Raw genomic sequence first — 17,204 nt, 5'->3', positions numbered from 1 at the left:
TGTCATTTTTTCCCCTCTCACATTAGTCTCATTTATAAGATGGCAGGACAGTAAACAGCTCAGTAGGGATTTTAGTTAAGTATGGTTAGATGAGATGCTATAGGGTTTTTGGTGGATCCAAAGGCAGATTTCTAACATCCAGCATGAGCGGACACACGATAAAAGTACTTTTCTTTGGGGTGGTCTCGCCTGGGCCTTTAATCGGATGACTGATGTTTCAGGCATGTGTGGAACAGGCTGACCTTTGTTTTCATAAAGAATCCTCTGAGTTTTTCAGATCGGCCTTCACAGTCATCCTGTCAGCATATTGCCTGAAAATCTAGTGTTGAAAATGTGGCTCTCAGAGACTGAGCTAAGGGGACACAGTTGCTCCCCCTACCATTCTGTGGCGTTAATCCCCTGCTGTTTGGGGGATTAAGTGTTCCCCATGTTGTCAGCAATAGACATGGTTGAGCATTGGATAGCTTTGCAGCAAACCATCAGGCAGACGAGGGGCTGTGCTGAGTCTTGATGATGGTGATGACAGCCGACCCATTCATTCATTCATTTGTTCTCCACCAGTTGAACTTGGGCCAGCTGGTCAGAAATGTGTGCTGGTTAGACATCAGTTAGGAAGTCCAGATTGTCGTCATTGCCTTGGCATCCCCATTCCTAAAACAGGACTGAGAGGTTAAGGATCTTGCATTTTCCAAAGTGAATTCTGGAATATCCAGAGCTGGACCATCATGACTGGACTCCCCATTCTGGATAGGAGATGAGAGGATGACTGTCCCAAGTGTGGCTATTGGAAGAAGGGCTTGAGCAAAGCTTAGGATGTCCAAGCACTTTGCAACTCTCTTGGTATTTGCTCACCCTGATTGTAAAAAGGAGGGAGGGGAGCACTTGCACACATACGATAATGATGCAGCAATTTAAAATGAACCACTGTGCTGCGAGAATTCTTAAAACATGCAATGCCTGTCTATTTAGTCAGGGGCACTGACCTCTTTTCCCTGAGGTTATCAAATTTTAAAAAATGACATCAGCCAACACAACAATAGCCATTTGGTGTGAATCAAAATTATACCTACTTTTTGCCAGATCGGCAAAAATATATTTTTTGTTGTGCTGCAGAATTTTAGTAGTCAGTTTATGTGTGCCATTGGATAAAAAAGGTTGAAAATTGTTGAAAAAATCAATTTTTAAATAAAAATACTGTTCCCAGTTTTGAGAGGTGAGAAGACCATGTGTATACATTTGTCAGTATCTACCTCTGGATATATATGTGCTTATTGACAGAAGACAATTTGAAGGATAGACAACAAAATATTAAGGATACTTCTGAAGACTTTTTATTTCTTATGATTTTATTTTTTGAAGCTTTCACAAGAGATCTTTTATATTGAAACATGTTGAGTTTTATAAAGAAAAAATATTTGATCCAGTGGAAGAATTAGGGATGACCCCCTGTGTCTGGTGCCCGGAACTCTGTAAGCTGGATTTTGCTGTGTGATTATGGCCATGTGCTTGACCTTTCAGTGCCTTGGTCTGTCCCAGGGCAGTGCTCCATGAGTTATTTTTGCTTTAGTTGCTTACAGTAGCACCCCCTTATCTGTGGTTACACATTCTGCAGTTCTAATTACCGGGTCAACTGTGGTTCAAAAATATTATATGGGAAATTCCAGAAATAAACAATTTTATAAGTTTTACATTGTGCACCCTTCTGAACAGCGTGATGAAATCTCGTGCTGTCCAGCTGTGTCCCGCTCCTGATGTGAATCATCGCTTTGTCTAAGGTCTCCACGCTATATACACTACCCTCCCATTAGTCACTTTTACTTAGTAGCCCTCTTGGTTATCAGATTCGCTTGCTGTCACAGCGCTTCTGTCCATGAAACCTTTATTTTACTCAATAATGGCACAAAAGTGTGAGAGTAGTGATGCTGGCAGTTCAGATATGCCGCAGAGAAGCCATGAAGTGCTTCCTGGAAGTGAAAAGGTTTGTCTGCGTAGGAAAAGGCATAGTATACCTAGGGTTTGGTACTGTCTGTGGTTCCAGGTATCCATTGGGGGCCTCAGAACATATCCCCTGTGGATAAGGAGGGATTACTCTATTTCCTGGGAAGCAATGAAGGGATAAAATTTATTTGCAGCTTTTATAAGACTTTGTTGTTAAGTATGGAAGACAAATTAAGTTCGCTCAATCCATTAGGGGGGAAGCTGGAGGTTGTCCTGGCCTGTTCCCCCCTAAGCAGCACAATCCTCTCTAGGCCTGGGATTCTGTGGGCCTGCCTTCCCCCTAGAATCAATTCTCTAAAAAAAAGCTCCTTTGGCATTAATCTTTGCTTCTTCTTTACATAGCCCTTTTCCTCACTGGTAAAGCAAAGAGGTAGGCTAGATGTTTATTTTTGTTTGTTTGTTTGTTTGTTTTAAATATATTTTTATTGATTTCAGAGAAGAAGGGAGAGGGAGATACAGAAACAATGATGAGAGAGAATCATAGATCGGCTGCCTCCTGCATCCACTGGGGGTCGAGCCCACAACCTGGGCATGTGCCCTGACCAGGAATCGAACCGTGACCTCCTGGTTCATAGGTCAATGCTCATCTGCTGAGCCACAACCGGGCGGGCTGGACTGGATGTTTTTAAGGAAAAAAAATGTATTACCTACTTCACCAGGTCATTTTGAAGATTAAATTGTATCAATAATATAAAAGCACCTTAGCTAAATAAATGCTAAAGTGCTTTAGCATACATATATGCAAACCTTCAGTAACTTAGTGCTATTAGTGTTTCTCTAAATCCTTGTTTCTGGACCTGGCCTTTAGCACCATGTTGAAATTCGTGACATTTGTACAGCTAACGCCAAATGACCAGTGAGCCTTTTCTGCAAATGTTGTAATAAGTGGAGAAAAAATCCAGGAAATGGCTCTTGTCAGCTTCTTGTGTTTTTAAGTCTCTTCAGCTGGTCAGCAGTAAATATTTCTCATGGACTATTTCACTTATGTGTTTATTTCTTACTCATATTATGGGGGCATTTTCCTGTCTCAGTGGGGAGGAAGAGAGGGGTGGATTTACCAGACCAGAAAGAGCCATTAAAACCATCGCCTCCAATGCAGACTCGTGCAGCCATTGTGGAGAACAGTATGGAGCTTCCTCAAAAAACTAAAAATGGAACTCCCATTTGACCCAGTGATCCCACTTCTAGGAATATAACCTCCTGGTTCATAGGTCAATGCTCATCTGCTGAGCCACAACCGGGCGGGCTGGACTGGATGTTTTTAAGGGAAAAAAATGTATTACCTACTTCACCAGGTCATTTTAAAGATTAAATTGTGTCAATAATATAAAAGCACCTTAGCTAAATAAATGCTAAAGTGCTTTAGCATACATATATGCAAACCTTCAGTAACTTAGTGCTATTAGTGTTTCTCTAAATCCTTGTTTCTGGACCTGGCCTTTAGCACCATGTTGAAATTCGTGACATTTGTACAGCTAACGCCAAATGACCAGTGAGCCTTTTCTGCAAATGTTGTAATAAGTGGAGAAAAAATCCAGGAATGGCTCTTGTCTGCTTCTTGTGTTTTTAAGTCTCTTCAGCTGGTCAGCAGTAAATATTTCTCATGGACTATTTCACTTATGTGTTTATTTCTTACTCATATTATGGGGGCATTTTCCTGTCTCAGTGGGGAGGAAGAGAGGGGTGGATTTACCAGACCAGGAAGAGCCATTAAAACCATCGCCTCCAGTAGTGACAGAATCACAGTGATCGATGTCATTCATTCCCAAATGCCAGTGTGAGGATCTTGGCTCGTCCACCAATGTTTGTGGATAAAAAAGAAAATAACGTTTTATGCAAGTGGTTCCTTTCTATGATGCTAGAATGTTCTTATGAGGCTGTGCATAGATGGCGATACTTTCTCTAAATGGCCCTAGTTGGCAATTAAGAATGACTAGCTGTGTCAGACTTCCAAGTTCAGCGGTAGAAAATAGAAAACTGAACCGTGAAATCCAGGAGGTTAGACGCCACCACAGATGCTAAGGTGGGTTTAAGTAGGGTCTACAGAGCATGTTGGGGATTCCTGCCAGAGGGTTTTAGAAATGGCTTCAAAGGGAAGCCAGATTCACTTTCTTCCTCAAATATCTGACCTATTTCTGCTTCAGTCGTCATCTTTGTGCAACATTTTTAGAAATGGAGAATGGGAGAAAGACAAGCATCAAAGCGAAGTCTGTTTCTTAGTCTGGGCAACCTCCACCTGATTCCTCTTATAGATTTTGCCAGATGGTCTTTCTTTTTCATTCACTTAAGGTGTGTGTATGTTTTAAGAAAGAAATACATAAATGCTACCCAAAAAGGAATACGTTCATTTTTTTTCTCAAGGGAAAGAATGCTCAGTTGAATTTAGGGACTGAACAAAGTTCTGCCAATGAGTTCACCCTTGGAAAACATTGAAATTCTCCCAAACATACTAATTAAGGTGCTTTTTGTCTTCTCTGTTGGTTTTCCCTTTGAAGATACCATAAAAGTTGCATGCTGAGAGAGGGAGGAGCCAGGTTTGGAGGAAATGAATGACATGGTCTCTACTTGGCCATCAGCCTTGCACTTGAATGGCCTAATCTAGAGACTGGTCTCCAAACTTTTTTGATGGCCTGAATGCCTGGGCTGTGCTGGGCAGCTGTGCCATTGAATGGTCCTGGAGTTGTACACTGCACCACCTTTGTAACTGTAAGCCGTGGCCTGATGCACCCCAGCAAAAATAGAAATAAGCGCAGGCACTCAAGAGGTGTATATTTGCTTGTAAATTATATATGTGTATGTGTCATCCACTTCGATTATATATGGATAAAACATGATTTCTTACTTTATTAAAAATGAAAATGAATAACAGTTCTCACAAATCACATCTATGCACAACGGATGGTTTTGAATACCCTCTCAGGTAAGCCACCCACTTGGGAGATGTTGGCCTGGAAGAATACATAGGGTCCTCTCTATCATTCAGGCAGGGCAATACATTTGTAGGGCAGGGTTGCTTTTTAGCAGTAGAGTACTTATGGGTCTTACCCCTTCCTGCCAGGACCTTTGTCCTTACCTGCTGGTTTCTATTTCAGAGTACACAGTCATTAATGAAGCCTGCCCCGGAGCCGAGTGGAATATCATGTGTCGCGAGTGCTGTGAATATGATCAGATTGAATGCGTCTGCCCTGGAAAGAAGGAAGTTGTGGGTTATACCATCCCTTGCTGCAGGAATGAGGACAATGAGTGTGACTCCTGCCTGATTCACCCAGGTGAGTGTGGAATGGGAGACCTGAGGTTGCCTTGCGTTTTCTGAGGTCATGAATGGGAACAGGCTGAACACTTGCCCTGATGGGAAGCCATCAGGAGGCTATGAGGCCATGCCTATTAAGAATGGCGTAATCCAGCTCATTCTAACTGGAGGAACTGGAGGAATTCAGTGTTTTCAGTGTTAAACTCATAAAACTGTGAATTTATATACTCATTCATTGATTTAACAAACAAGCTGATATCAAACTATACTACAAGGCCATAGTAATCAAAACAGCATGGTACTGGCATAAAAACAGACATATTGATCAATGGATAAGAATAGAGAGCCCAAGAATAAACCCACGCCTTTATGGTCAATCAATATTTGTCAAAGTAGGCAAGAACATACAATGGGGTAAAGACAGTCTATTCAGTGAATGGTGTTTGGAAAACTGGACAGATACATGCCAAAAAAATGAAACTGGACCACCTCCTTACACCATACACAAGAATAAGCACAAAATAGATTAAAGATTTAAATGTAAGAGTCAAAACCATAAAAATCCTAGGAGAAAACATAGGCAGTAAAACTCAGACATTTCTTGTAGCAATATTTTTTTCTGATACATCTCCTCAGGCAAGGGAAATAAAAGGGAAAATAAACAAATGGGACTACATCAAACTAAAAAGTTTTGCACAGCAAAGAAAACCATCAATAAAATGAAAAGACAGCCCACTGAATGGGAGAACCTATTTGCCAATGACATAGCTGATAAGGGGTTAATATCCAAAATTTATAAAGAATTCAAACAATACCAAAAAACCAAACAACTCAATTAAAATAAAGGGCAAAGGCCAAGAGACTTATGAAAAGATGCTCGATGTCACTCATAATCAGAGAAATGCAAATTAAAACCACAATAAGATATCACCTTACACATGTCAGAATGGCTATCATCAATACGTCAACAAACAACAAATGTTAGCAAGGATGTGGCGAAAAGGGAACCCTCATTCTGTTGGTGGGAATGCACCTTGGTGCAGCCACTGTGGAAAACAGTATGGAGTTTCCTCAAAAAATTAAAAATGGAACTCCCTTATGGCCCAGCAATTCCACTTCTGAGAATTTATCCGAAGAAACCCACAACACTAATTTGAAAGAATATGTATTCCTATGTTCATTGCAGCGTTATTTACAATAGCCAAGATTTGGGAGCAGCCTAAGTACTCCTCAGTAGATGAGTGGATAAAAAAGCTGTGGTACATTTACACAATGGAATACCACTCGGCTGTAAAAAAGAAGGAAATCTTACCTTTTGTGACAGCATGGATAGACCTGGAGAGTATTACGCTAAGTGAAATAAGTAAATCAGAGAAAGACAAATACCATAAGATTTCACTTTTTTGTAGAATCGAATGAACAAAATAAATAAACAAATGAAATAGAAACAGACTCAGAGATACATAGAACAGACTCACAGCTGTTAGAGGGTAGGAGGAGTTGGGGGCTTGGTGAAAAAGATGAAGGGGTTAGCAAAATCAAACAAACACAAAAAACTGATAGACACAGACAACAGAAGGGTGATTACAAGAGGGAAAGGGGGTTGGAGAAGGTAAAAGAAGGTACATGGGGATAAATGGTGATGGAAGGAGACTTGACTTTGGATGGTGAACACACAATACAATATACAGATGATGTATTATAGAATCGTACACTTGAAACCTGTATTATTTTATTAACCAATGTCACCCCAATAAATTCAATAACAATAAAACAAAATACAAAACACACTAAGCAGCTCCTATGTATCATGTCAGGCATTGGGAATACAATGATTTTTTTTAAAGTCACATTTCCTGCATTCCCAGGGTTTGCAGCCTGGTGGGAGAGATGGAAAGGGAAATAGGCAACTATAATTAAGCATGATAAGTGCTGTGACAGAGAAGCACAAGGTACCATGGGAGCACAGAAGGGGATGGGGTCAGATGGAGGGAAGGTCAGTGGAGATGTATTAAAGGAGGTGACGTGTGTTCTGAAGATGGCAGCAGCCAACTGCAAAGGGTGAAGGGATTCTGATAGAGAGGTCAACCTGTGGAGGACAGCATGTGCTAAGGCCCTGTGGCAAGAGAAAGCATAGGATTTAGGAGTCCTAAATTTTAGGTCTCTGCAAGTAGCTCAGTCTGGCAGGAGGGAGGAGTGTGTGTGTGTGTGTGTGTGTGTGTGTGTGTGTGTGTGAGAGATTATGAACTCAGACATTTTGATTTATTTATGTGCTTTAATTGTTTAAGTCATTACCCATGTTGATGCACACATCACCCCATTGGAGGGCACTGGGAGCCCTTCTTGTCCCCCTGTGTTCTTCCAACATGGCCACACTAGGGTTTGAAGGCTTCCTTGGCTTCTCACATGTCAAGATGTGTCATGCTCTTCTTGTGCATTTTCTGCCCCAGATCTGCAGTTGGTTGGCTGTGTCTCCAGGGAATGCTGGTCTGAGAATACAAGCACCTGAGGTGTTCCTTGCTATTGGACTGTCATTGTTCCAGGTTCCTTTGTTTTGTCTTCTTTTTAGTGAACAGAGCTAGGGAGTATGTATTATTTTTAAATGAATTTATGTTGATATTCAAGTTCAAATGTAATAAGGTTCACTTAACTTCTTTGATTTTATATTTGTATCTCTTTTGTCCCATGGTGAACATCCTATTTTCTAATAATACTAACCTAATCACTTATATTCTTTATCTTCTGTTAGAACATAATAGAATTGTATAAAATAACAATACTATTAGTACTAACAGTAAGACCACTGATTGAAGTTACGCTTTCTTTGTGGTTATTATTGACCTTAGAATATATCCCACTAGGTGTATACAGTCAAAGTACTGCATTTTAAAGCCAATCGACGTACAGGCATACCTTGTTTTATTGAATTTTGCTTAATTGCGCTTCATAAATGTTGCATTTTTTTTTTTACAAATTGAAGGCAAACTTCCCACCAGCAAAAGTTTATGACTCACTTGATGGCGGTGGTCTGGAATCACACCTGTAGTATCTCCAAGGTGTGCCTGTACTTCTTTTCTCTGTAACATATGCCACCTGTGTGATATACAGATAGGCTTTTTATTTCCATCCGTTTTCCATATTTTACAATACAAGCAAATATATACACACATGTATACATCTTTTCCCTTCTTGCACAAAAGTTAGCATACTTTATCCTTGCTTTTTGCTCTTAACAATGCATGCTGGAGATCACTCACTGACAGTATGAAGCCGCCATCTTCATTTCTTTTTGCAGTTACTTATAACTGTGTTGTGTGATTACCATAGTTTATGAGTATTTGGGCTGCTTCCAGCTTTGTGCTAATATAAACAATGTTATAGTGAATAGCCCAAGGCATACATCATTTAGTATTTTTGCGGTGTCTCTTTGGGGTACATTCCTAGGAGAGGGGTTGCAGGTCAAAGAGAGGGGCACCTGTCATTTTGCCAGCCTTTGCTAAATTTTCCTCCGTGCCTTTGGTACTCACAGTGGCTGTGTATGAGGGGGCTGTTTTCTCAAAGCCTTGCAACAGAACATGTCATTTGGGATTGTTGCCAGTTTCATGCATGAGAAATGAGATTTCAATGTGGTTTTAGAAAGTTCTATCATGGATGACAACAATCTTCTCTGTGCTGGTGGCAGGGATGGTAGGAGGGTCAAGGTCCAGGGGCACGGTGGCAGGATGTGAGCTGTGACTTCCAGAATGTCGAGCAGCACCAGGGCCCTCACCCGACCAAGTTTGCAAGGTGTTTGTGTGCGGTTCTAGGCTGTGTAGCTCTGAACTCGGTCCTCTGGCCCTTCTGGTAATTCTGTGAGTTCCTTGGTGTCTTTTTTAATAGCGCCTCATTCTTTTTCATCACCAGGCTGGTTTTTGTGGCTTGCACGTAATGGCCTGGGTGTTACTGTGCCAAGAAAGAGTTGGCAGTATCGTTGAGGTTATACTCTGAGTCCATTTGCCTCCTCAGTGGCACACGGGTAAGGGAAGCAAAGATGGGAAGTGGCACACGGGTGAAGATGGCCTGTAGGAGGCACAGTGACCCCCCCCCCTAGGACCCAGTTATGGGCCACATGAATTTGAGGCATCATAGAAACAACTCTTTTCTGGTGGGAGAAGGGACCAGGAGAGGGAAGTAGAATCAGGCTGGTATGCGAAGAGAGGGTTACTAGTCTCTCTCCTACAGGAACCACCATATACACACTGCAAATATATACACCGTAACCCAACAAAGCCGAATTTCAGCCAAAAGCAAAAGAGTATGCTGTCAGCTCAAGGAGACCCTGGTTATCTCAAACAGCTCAGAAGCCTGCATTGGCAGTTCACCCATCCATCCGTCCATCCATCCATCCATCCATCATCCATTCACTCAAATAATATTTATTTAATACTTCCTATGTGCCAGATACTGGAGTAGGTTCTAAGGATAAAATGTGGCTGAGCTAGAACTTAGCTGTCTGCCCTGAGTGAGATTGAACGAGCTCTACCTTCCCTCATCACCCTCCACGGCTCAAGAGACCATGTTTTTAAAATGATCCGAGCTCTGGCCGGGTAGCTCAGTTGGATAGAGCATTATCCCAATATGCCAAGGTTGTGGGTTTGATCCCTGGTTAGGACACTTAAAAGAATCAACCAATGAATGCATGAATAAGTGGGACCACAAAAATTGATGTTTTCCTCACTCGCTCCCTTCCTCTCTCAAATCAATCAATCAATCAATCTTTTCACTGACCCTTGCCTGGGAACTGCTCACGCCTCTCTGGTGTGGCCTGCTGGTGGGGGCAGCCTGACACCTTCCTGGATGAGCCCACTGTTAGACATTAAGGTTGTTTCCAAAGGCGTGCTTGGGTGATAGAAGTATATGACATAGAAGGACCTTCAAAGAAATGGGATGATGCCTTCTTTTATTAAGTGAAACAGTAAGTTACGGAACCAGAATGTACAGTATATAGTGTAAGCCTAATTGACAACAATGTGTTTGTATAGATCAGGGGTGCTCAAACTACGGCCCACGGGCCACATGCAAATACAAATATTGTATTTGTTCCCGTTTTGTTTTTTTACTTCAAAATAAGATATGTGCAGTGTGCATAGGAATTTGTTCATAGTTTTTTTTTAAACTATAGTCCGGCCCTCCAACGGTCTGAGGGACAGTGAACTGGCCCCCTGTTTAAAAAGTTTGAGGACCCCTGGTATAGATGGTTATAAAAAATGTGACTGGTTTGCTCTGGATGATATTCTAGGTGGTTTTGCTGCAGGTTATTTCATGTTACTTTAGAACTTCAGCCACTAACTAGAAAGATGGTTGTCAGCACCCTCCTCGGTCTGAATGCCAGTGACTCTAGCATGTCCTGGGAGCCAGCATTTCCCCAAAGGCTTTGGCGCCTGTCTCGGTCCAGGTGCCCTTCCTTGAGACAAGGCCCTGAGAAGGTGCCCGGTTTCTCCCATGCAGCCGATCATGCAGCAGGTGCTGACTCCTACACCCTCTTTTTTCAAATGTTTCAGGTTGCACCATCTTTGAAAACTGCAAGACCTGCCGAAACGGCTCGTGGGGAGGCACACTGGACGACTTCTACGTGAAGGGCTTCTACTGTGCGGAGTGCCGGGCGGGCTGGTACGGAGGAGACTGCATGCGTGAGTAGACCCCCGAGGCAGCTCCGTCTCTAGTGCCCGCTGATTTAATGTCTCCACTGGCCGCGGACTATGGTTTCTCTTGCTGGAATCTGAGTTCTGGCAAGCTTGCGGCCAGAGAGCTTTCTAGATAAGGCTATAAAAAAACAAACACGCGCATTTCCATCTGCTGGTTGTGGACTGTGGACATCTGTTTGGAATTGGCCACGGGAGGTTCCTATCTGCTCTTAAATCTTCCCCTTTCTGCAGAACAAAGCCAAGGCGTTCTGCACGGCCTCCTGGCCATTCCTGAAGCGGCTCCACATTAGCATCTGTCAGATAACAGTGACTACAGCATCGAAATGCTCAGTCTGTAATGCATTTTAAATGTGAATTTCTATTGGTACATTTTTTGAATCCTGCGTTAAATTCCTGAGACCCATGTCAAATTGTCAGCATGCCCCTTGTCCTGGGAAAGAGATTTTTTTCTGGGTTCTACTTGAACTCCAAGAGTTACTTAGTCTTTATGAGGGTTCCCTGTGGGTTTCTACAGGCCTTTGAAAATGGAGTGGAACTGTAACCTCCCCACAGCCGGAGACTCCCCTCTGCAGGACCCTGATGGTGGCTGTCCCGCTGAGACTCGGGACCTGGGGCAGCGGACGCACTGTTAGTATTGTGTTAATCCTGTTCCACATGCTCCCTCCTTGAGTCAGAAGCAGTCTGGGTGGACTTGCAGGCTGAGCAGTTTTCCTCCTGTAATGATATTCCCAGGCCGCAGAGATGGAGACTGGAGAGCTATTGGTATTCTTTGCCTGATCCAACCTTAGCAAAATGCCACAGATTTCAAGAGTCCAGGGAAAAGGGTGAGGTCTGTGGTTTGCGGCCAAAAAATGCAATTACCCCTGGAGAAGGGACGCGTTGGTGCTTCACCGTGAGCCCGGGAGCTCAATTATTCTGAATACAGATGATTTTAAAGTGCTGGTCTCGGGTGCAGATGTAAAACTTTGATGTCATTTTAGATGGTTTCCAGGAAATTGAATTTAGGGCTTTGGGGGGGTGGGGGGTTAATTTCCAGGGAGATTCGCTGCAGGATTTCACCCTGGTCTTCCTCTGGCAGCTATTCTCTGGAGACATTCTGATATGATCAAGACCACAGGGTCTGGAATGACACGGGCCTGGGCTAACTAATGGTTTTGTACTGTGACCATGGCCAAGCCATCTACCCTTGCTAATCGCAGTCTCCTTTTCTTGAAAATGGGCAGAATGCTATTGGGCTGTTTGTAGAATTAAAGCAGATATGTGTGTGAAATGCCTAGTGCTTTGCCTGGCATATAGCGAAAATGAATACAGTAAACATATCCTTATTCTTTTATACGCTCCTGAATGGCCAAGCTGGTAGTGGTCCAGAAATAAAACTGCTTAAGACAGACATAATCAGAGCTGTCCAGCACAACTTCGATTTCGCATTGACCCCCTACAGTCTATTAGATCACTTTAGGGTTTCTTCCCTTTGGAAATGGCAGGTTGCTCCTTCTCTGTGTGTGTGGAGAAGGGCTAAGTGATGTGATTGGGGCCATAGGCAGGAGTCAGATTGTGCATGGCCTTGTAGGTAGGTGAACTGGGTAAAGAATTTAGATGTTATTCTGAGTGCAGTGGGAAGCCAAGGAAAAGTTGGGGACTAGGATAAGGCATTGGCAGGACAGAGGTAAAAGAAGAGGGAGTCAGGGGTAGGGGAGACGTTAGGTAGGAGTTGATGCTTGAGCTATGCCTTTGCTCAGGTGTGGGCAAACCAGAAAGATACCTATGTGGGTGCAATTCTAGACCCCTGGTTCTTAACCACAGGACCATCCAACCTCCACTTCACAAGCTCTGTTTTCTCTGAAAAGTGCCCTCTGCTGAGGGCATAATGGAAGTGAGACCGAGGCTTGAGAGTAGCAAAGGTTTGATACAGCCACACGAGGAATAAGGAAAGGCAAGTCCCAGCAAGACTGAGGGCCTAGTTCAAGCTGGAACTGTTATGTAGGCGCTGCAGTCAGGCCAGTGGGCAGTGCTCGACAGCAGCATGGTAGCAGCGATGAACTGAAACAGGCATTTGCTTGATCTGAGAACTGGCTAAGACAATTCATCCAGGTTGGGTAGGACATGAAATCAGAAAGAGCCTGGCAGAGAGAGAATAGGGATGGATGTCTCAATGTGGTAGAAAAGTAGGCTTAGTGGTAGTAAAGCGGTGGAACACATAGATAGAAGGGGTATTGTAGGCAGAGAGTGGAATATCTAAGTTGAAGCTTTCAGGGGTGGTGGTGATAATATGTCCATATATAATAGTCAGTTTTTGCTGTGTAACAAATCTCAAAAAGGAAATATTTTTTTTTATTATGGGTCTGTGGGTGGGCAGGGGTTCAACTGATTTCAGCTGAGCTGATCTGGGTTGAACTCCATGCCTCAGGGTCCAGGCCAAAGGGGCAGCAGCTACTAAGGACGTGCTGTTCTTGGGGGGAGTTGCAGAAGCACAAGAGGCGAAGCCATACACACACCCACATTAAGGCCTCTTCTCATATCACATTCACTCACATTTCAAAAGAGGCCACATGGCTAAGCCCCAAATCAGTCAGCTAGGGAAGTATTCTCCATCCCAAGTGGTTGGACCAGTGATGGTATCCATGTGCCGGATCAAGGCTTCCCCAAAGACAGCTTATTGCTACAACAGGCCATTGCCACTGGCAGAACACAAAGCCAGGCTCTCATTCATCAGTCTACCCAGCCATTAAAAAATATTTCTTGAGTGGATGGTCTGGGGTGCTGGACATACAGTGATGAGCAAGACAGGTCTTGGAGCTTGCAATTTAGAGAAAAGAGACTAAAAAAAAAACCCAAAACACCCAAAAAGTAAAAAAATTTGAAGTGTGGTCTTCAGTGCTATGAAACAAACAGAATAATGGTCCGATTCCTGTCCCATTCTGTGTTAGTTCAGTTGTGCTTGTTCAGCTCCGTGATGTTTGCTCTGAAAGCCTCATCCCACACAGTGTGCTATCTGGCCACAGCCTCAGCCTTCATAGAGCATGTTTTGTGGAGCCCTGGGTTAGTCACCAGGGGAAACAACAAGCCCTCAGTGAGTTTACAAACCATTCATGGAAACAGCGTTTGACCATAAGAAGACATCCGTGTGATATTATGATGTTATTAGATTCTTACCACATGTGCCTCCTATTGGCATTAAATGAACGTGAGGGGAATTCACAGGGGGAAGTAATTCATTTCACTGTTTGTGGACTGCTTGCCGGGCGCTGGGTGCTGCCTGCCTCTGTTAAGGGGAAGCCACACTTGAGTGGCTGTTTATGGCCAGGGCACCTTGCTGGACCCCCATGGCAGTGCAAGCATTTACCCAGTAGATGGCGCCCAAGTGATCCTTTCAGGCAGTTTCATTCCGAAGGAAGGAGGGCTTCCTGCTGAATATCATCTGGAGGCCCAGGCATTCTTATAGAATCTTAGAAGGAAGAATAAGTGACCGGCAAATTCCAGAAAGACAATTCTGTATTTGAGTTATAGAACTTTCATATAGAGCATTGAGCTTATGTTACAGCACCTTTATTTGATCACGTCCTTGAAAATGTTTATGTTAATTAGTGTTAACCCAACTTACCACAGTTTTAAAATCGGTTATGTGATTGAGTCATTCATAACCGTTGACAGATTGTATTAACCAAGATAATAGGAGGATGGCCTGAAGTCACTGAGCCTAAGAGAAGACTTTATTCACATCTCCCTGCCTAGGAAAGAATGGTTTCGTGAGCTCAGAAAATCCAGGCTAGGGATGGGAGCGGATTCTTATTTTTCTTTCCCCAACTTTTTATTTTGAAAAATTTCAAATCTGCAGAGTTGAGAGAATAGTACATTCCTATACCTTTCACTTGGATTCACCTATTAACATTTCCCCACACCTGACTTTCTTTTACTGCACTATAGACACGTGAATTTAATATTTTCCATGTTCCACGTTATCACCATTTTTCTTTTCCGTGCTAAAATTGGCCCAGGATTGGCCAGCAAAGCCCCTGCAAGCTGGCTCTACTGCATCGTTCCGTAAGCAATTCCTCGCTCTCTGGTCTGGAACCAGCCATTTCTCCACGAATCCTGGTTCCTCCTGCGGGAAAGGCATTTAGGAATGGCAGTCTATGTGCTGGCTCCAAGAGGGGCTGAGAGCTAGAGTCAAAATGAAGCCTTCCTCTCAGCGGTTTCAACGCTTCTTAAACTGGGAGGTTGGCTTCTCACGTGGAGCCCCTCTGCTGACCTCCAGAGTAGAGTTTATTTGACTTGGCCCTCAGACTGAGTTTCTTAGCCACCAAATAAGATGAGCGGGAGCGGGACCAAGAGCCACTCCGTATGTCACACTTCCAGGTAGCATTACAGTGAGCCTAACCTTTCAGGCGTCGAAGGATCCAGGGGATATGAGAAGGTTAGGAAATCAACCCAGAGAAGAGAGGATTTATAAGGAGAGATTATAGGTCTGAATACATTTATCTTCTTAGTCATATTTTGCATAGAGACAGAGGAGCAGAGGAACTGGCCATAAGCCATGCCCCAAAATGTGTGTGCGCTAGAATAGGAGAGAGAAGGAGGATTTGTGAGACTGGTCCTTGAGCCATAACAGACAATGGTCAAGAGCAAATGTGTGTGTGTGTGTGTGTGTGTGTGTGTGTGTGTGTATTTCTGTGCGTCTATATGGGAGAGAGAAAGGGAGAGAGAGAGCACTTTCACAAAGCTTTTTTAAAACAAACAAACACGTTTTTATTGGTTTCAGAGAGATGAAGGTAGAGGGAGAGACAGATAGCAACATTGATGAGAGAGAACCATTGATCAGCTCCTTCATGTCCACTACTGGGGATTGAGCTTGCAATCTGGACATGTGCCCTGACCGGGAATCGAACCAACGGCCTCCTGGTGCATGGGTCGATGCTCAACCACTGGGCCACACTGGCTGGGCTGTATTGCTGATTAATTGCTGTCCTCCTGGAGAACCAGAGAATCACCTGGGTGGAGTCACTGAAAACTAGCTCATCTGGCTGTAGTCTTTGGTGTCCTGACACTTCCAGGAAATGAACAATGCCCAGTTGGGTCCAAATTGGGGATGGTATTATGCGGTGGTTAACAATAGGGCTTGGAACCAGTGGCACCTGGGTTTGAATCTCTACTCATATGTCTTTGGGCAAAGTTACTCGATCTTTGTAAGTCTCCGCTTCCTCATTTACCAAAGGGGGATAATAGTGGCCCCTTAGAGGATTTTTATGGATTAAATTAAGTACCATTTATAAATTCCTTAATATGGAATCTGGTACATAGTAAGTACTCAATAAATGGTGGCTGCTATTCTTTTTTTAAAAAAATGTTTTTATTCAGTTTAGAGGGAGAGGAAAGGAGGGAAGGAGGGAAGTAGGGAGAGAGAGAGAGAGAGAGAGAGAGAGAGAGAGAGAAACATTGATATGAGAGAGAATTGATAGGTTGCCTCCCATGTCTGGAACAGAACCCACAACCTGGGCATGTGCCCTGACCAGGAATCAAACCAGTGACCCTTTGGTGCATGGGATGATGCTCAACCAACTGAGCCACACTGGCCAGGGCTATTCTTATTTTTATTACTAAACCAGAGCCATAAAATAAGCTTGCTTGCTTTCTTTCTTCCTTTTCTTTTCTTTTCTTTTTTTTTGAGAAGGAAATCAATGTAAGGCCAGAGAGGAAAAATAATAAAGCAGAATTCCCTAAAGTGACAAGATAATATATGCTGGACACGAGGAGGTAGTCTTCCTAGGACGAGTATTGTGTGGTAAATTGCATTTTATATTTCATGTCCTGAAGCTCTTTGGCTCTAGGGAATTAATGTGAGAAGTTTGCAGACGATTTCATGTTCTCAAAGAGCTCATCCATCATTGCTCAGCTTCTGGTTAGGGCATAGGACATGAAAAAGACTTCCTTTCTGCTCAGAGAGCAAGAAATCACTTGATAAATCAAAGAAAATTCAGAATTTTCTTTAAAACCTTTGAGGATCTGTGAATACATAATCTATAAGAGTCTAAACTCCAGAGGAATGAGTTCTTTCTGGGCGAGCAAGTGGTCCAGGATGCTTCATACGTGAGTCAGCTACGAGGTTGGCTGGGGGCAGGGCAGGTGAGAGGGTGGGCATGCTGGAGGCGGAGGAGGAGCCTGCCACACTTGTGAGGAGCCTATGGGCTGGCCGGTGGAACTTAAATCTGAAGGAGGCTGCAAAGCAAAGGCCATCCTCTCGACCAGCTATTCTCTTAAATGAAATTTTGCTGAGC

At 43.4% G+C, this 17,204-nt stretch overlaps 1 protein-coding gene across 6 annotated transcripts in view; it reads left to right on the top strand.

The window, feature by feature from the left end:
- The window catches only part of PAMR1 (peptidase domain containing associated with muscle regeneration 1), an 84,767-nt gene that overhangs the window by 34,918 nt on the left and 32,645 nt on the right, over nt 1-17,204 (top strand). For 5 of the 6 annotated variants that reach the window (XM_005864428.2, XM_014538191.1, XM_005864426.2 and 2 more), the window contains 2 exons: nt 5,091-5,267; nt 10,789-10,917. In XM_005864428.2, the coding sequence (XP_005864490.1) occupies nt 5,138-5,267; nt 10,789-10,917 (259 nt within the window). In that variant the 5' untranslated portion in view covers nt 5,091-5,137. Of the gene's footprint in view, nt 1-5,090; nt 5,268-8,248; nt 8,305-10,788; nt 10,918-17,204 lie in introns of those variants that run through there. The other variant, XM_014538193.1, reaches the window with a different exon arrangement.

This window comes from Myotis brandtii, unplaced genomic scaffold (genome assembly GCF_000412655.1).
Source record: "Myotis brandtii unplaced genomic scaffold, ASM41265v1 scaffold187, whole genome shotgun sequence".
In the NCBI taxonomy this organism is placed as follows: Eukaryota; Metazoa; Chordata; class Mammalia; order Chiroptera; family Vespertilionidae; genus Myotis; species Myotis brandtii.
This window is presented reverse-complemented; position numbering and strand designations above follow the sequence as displayed.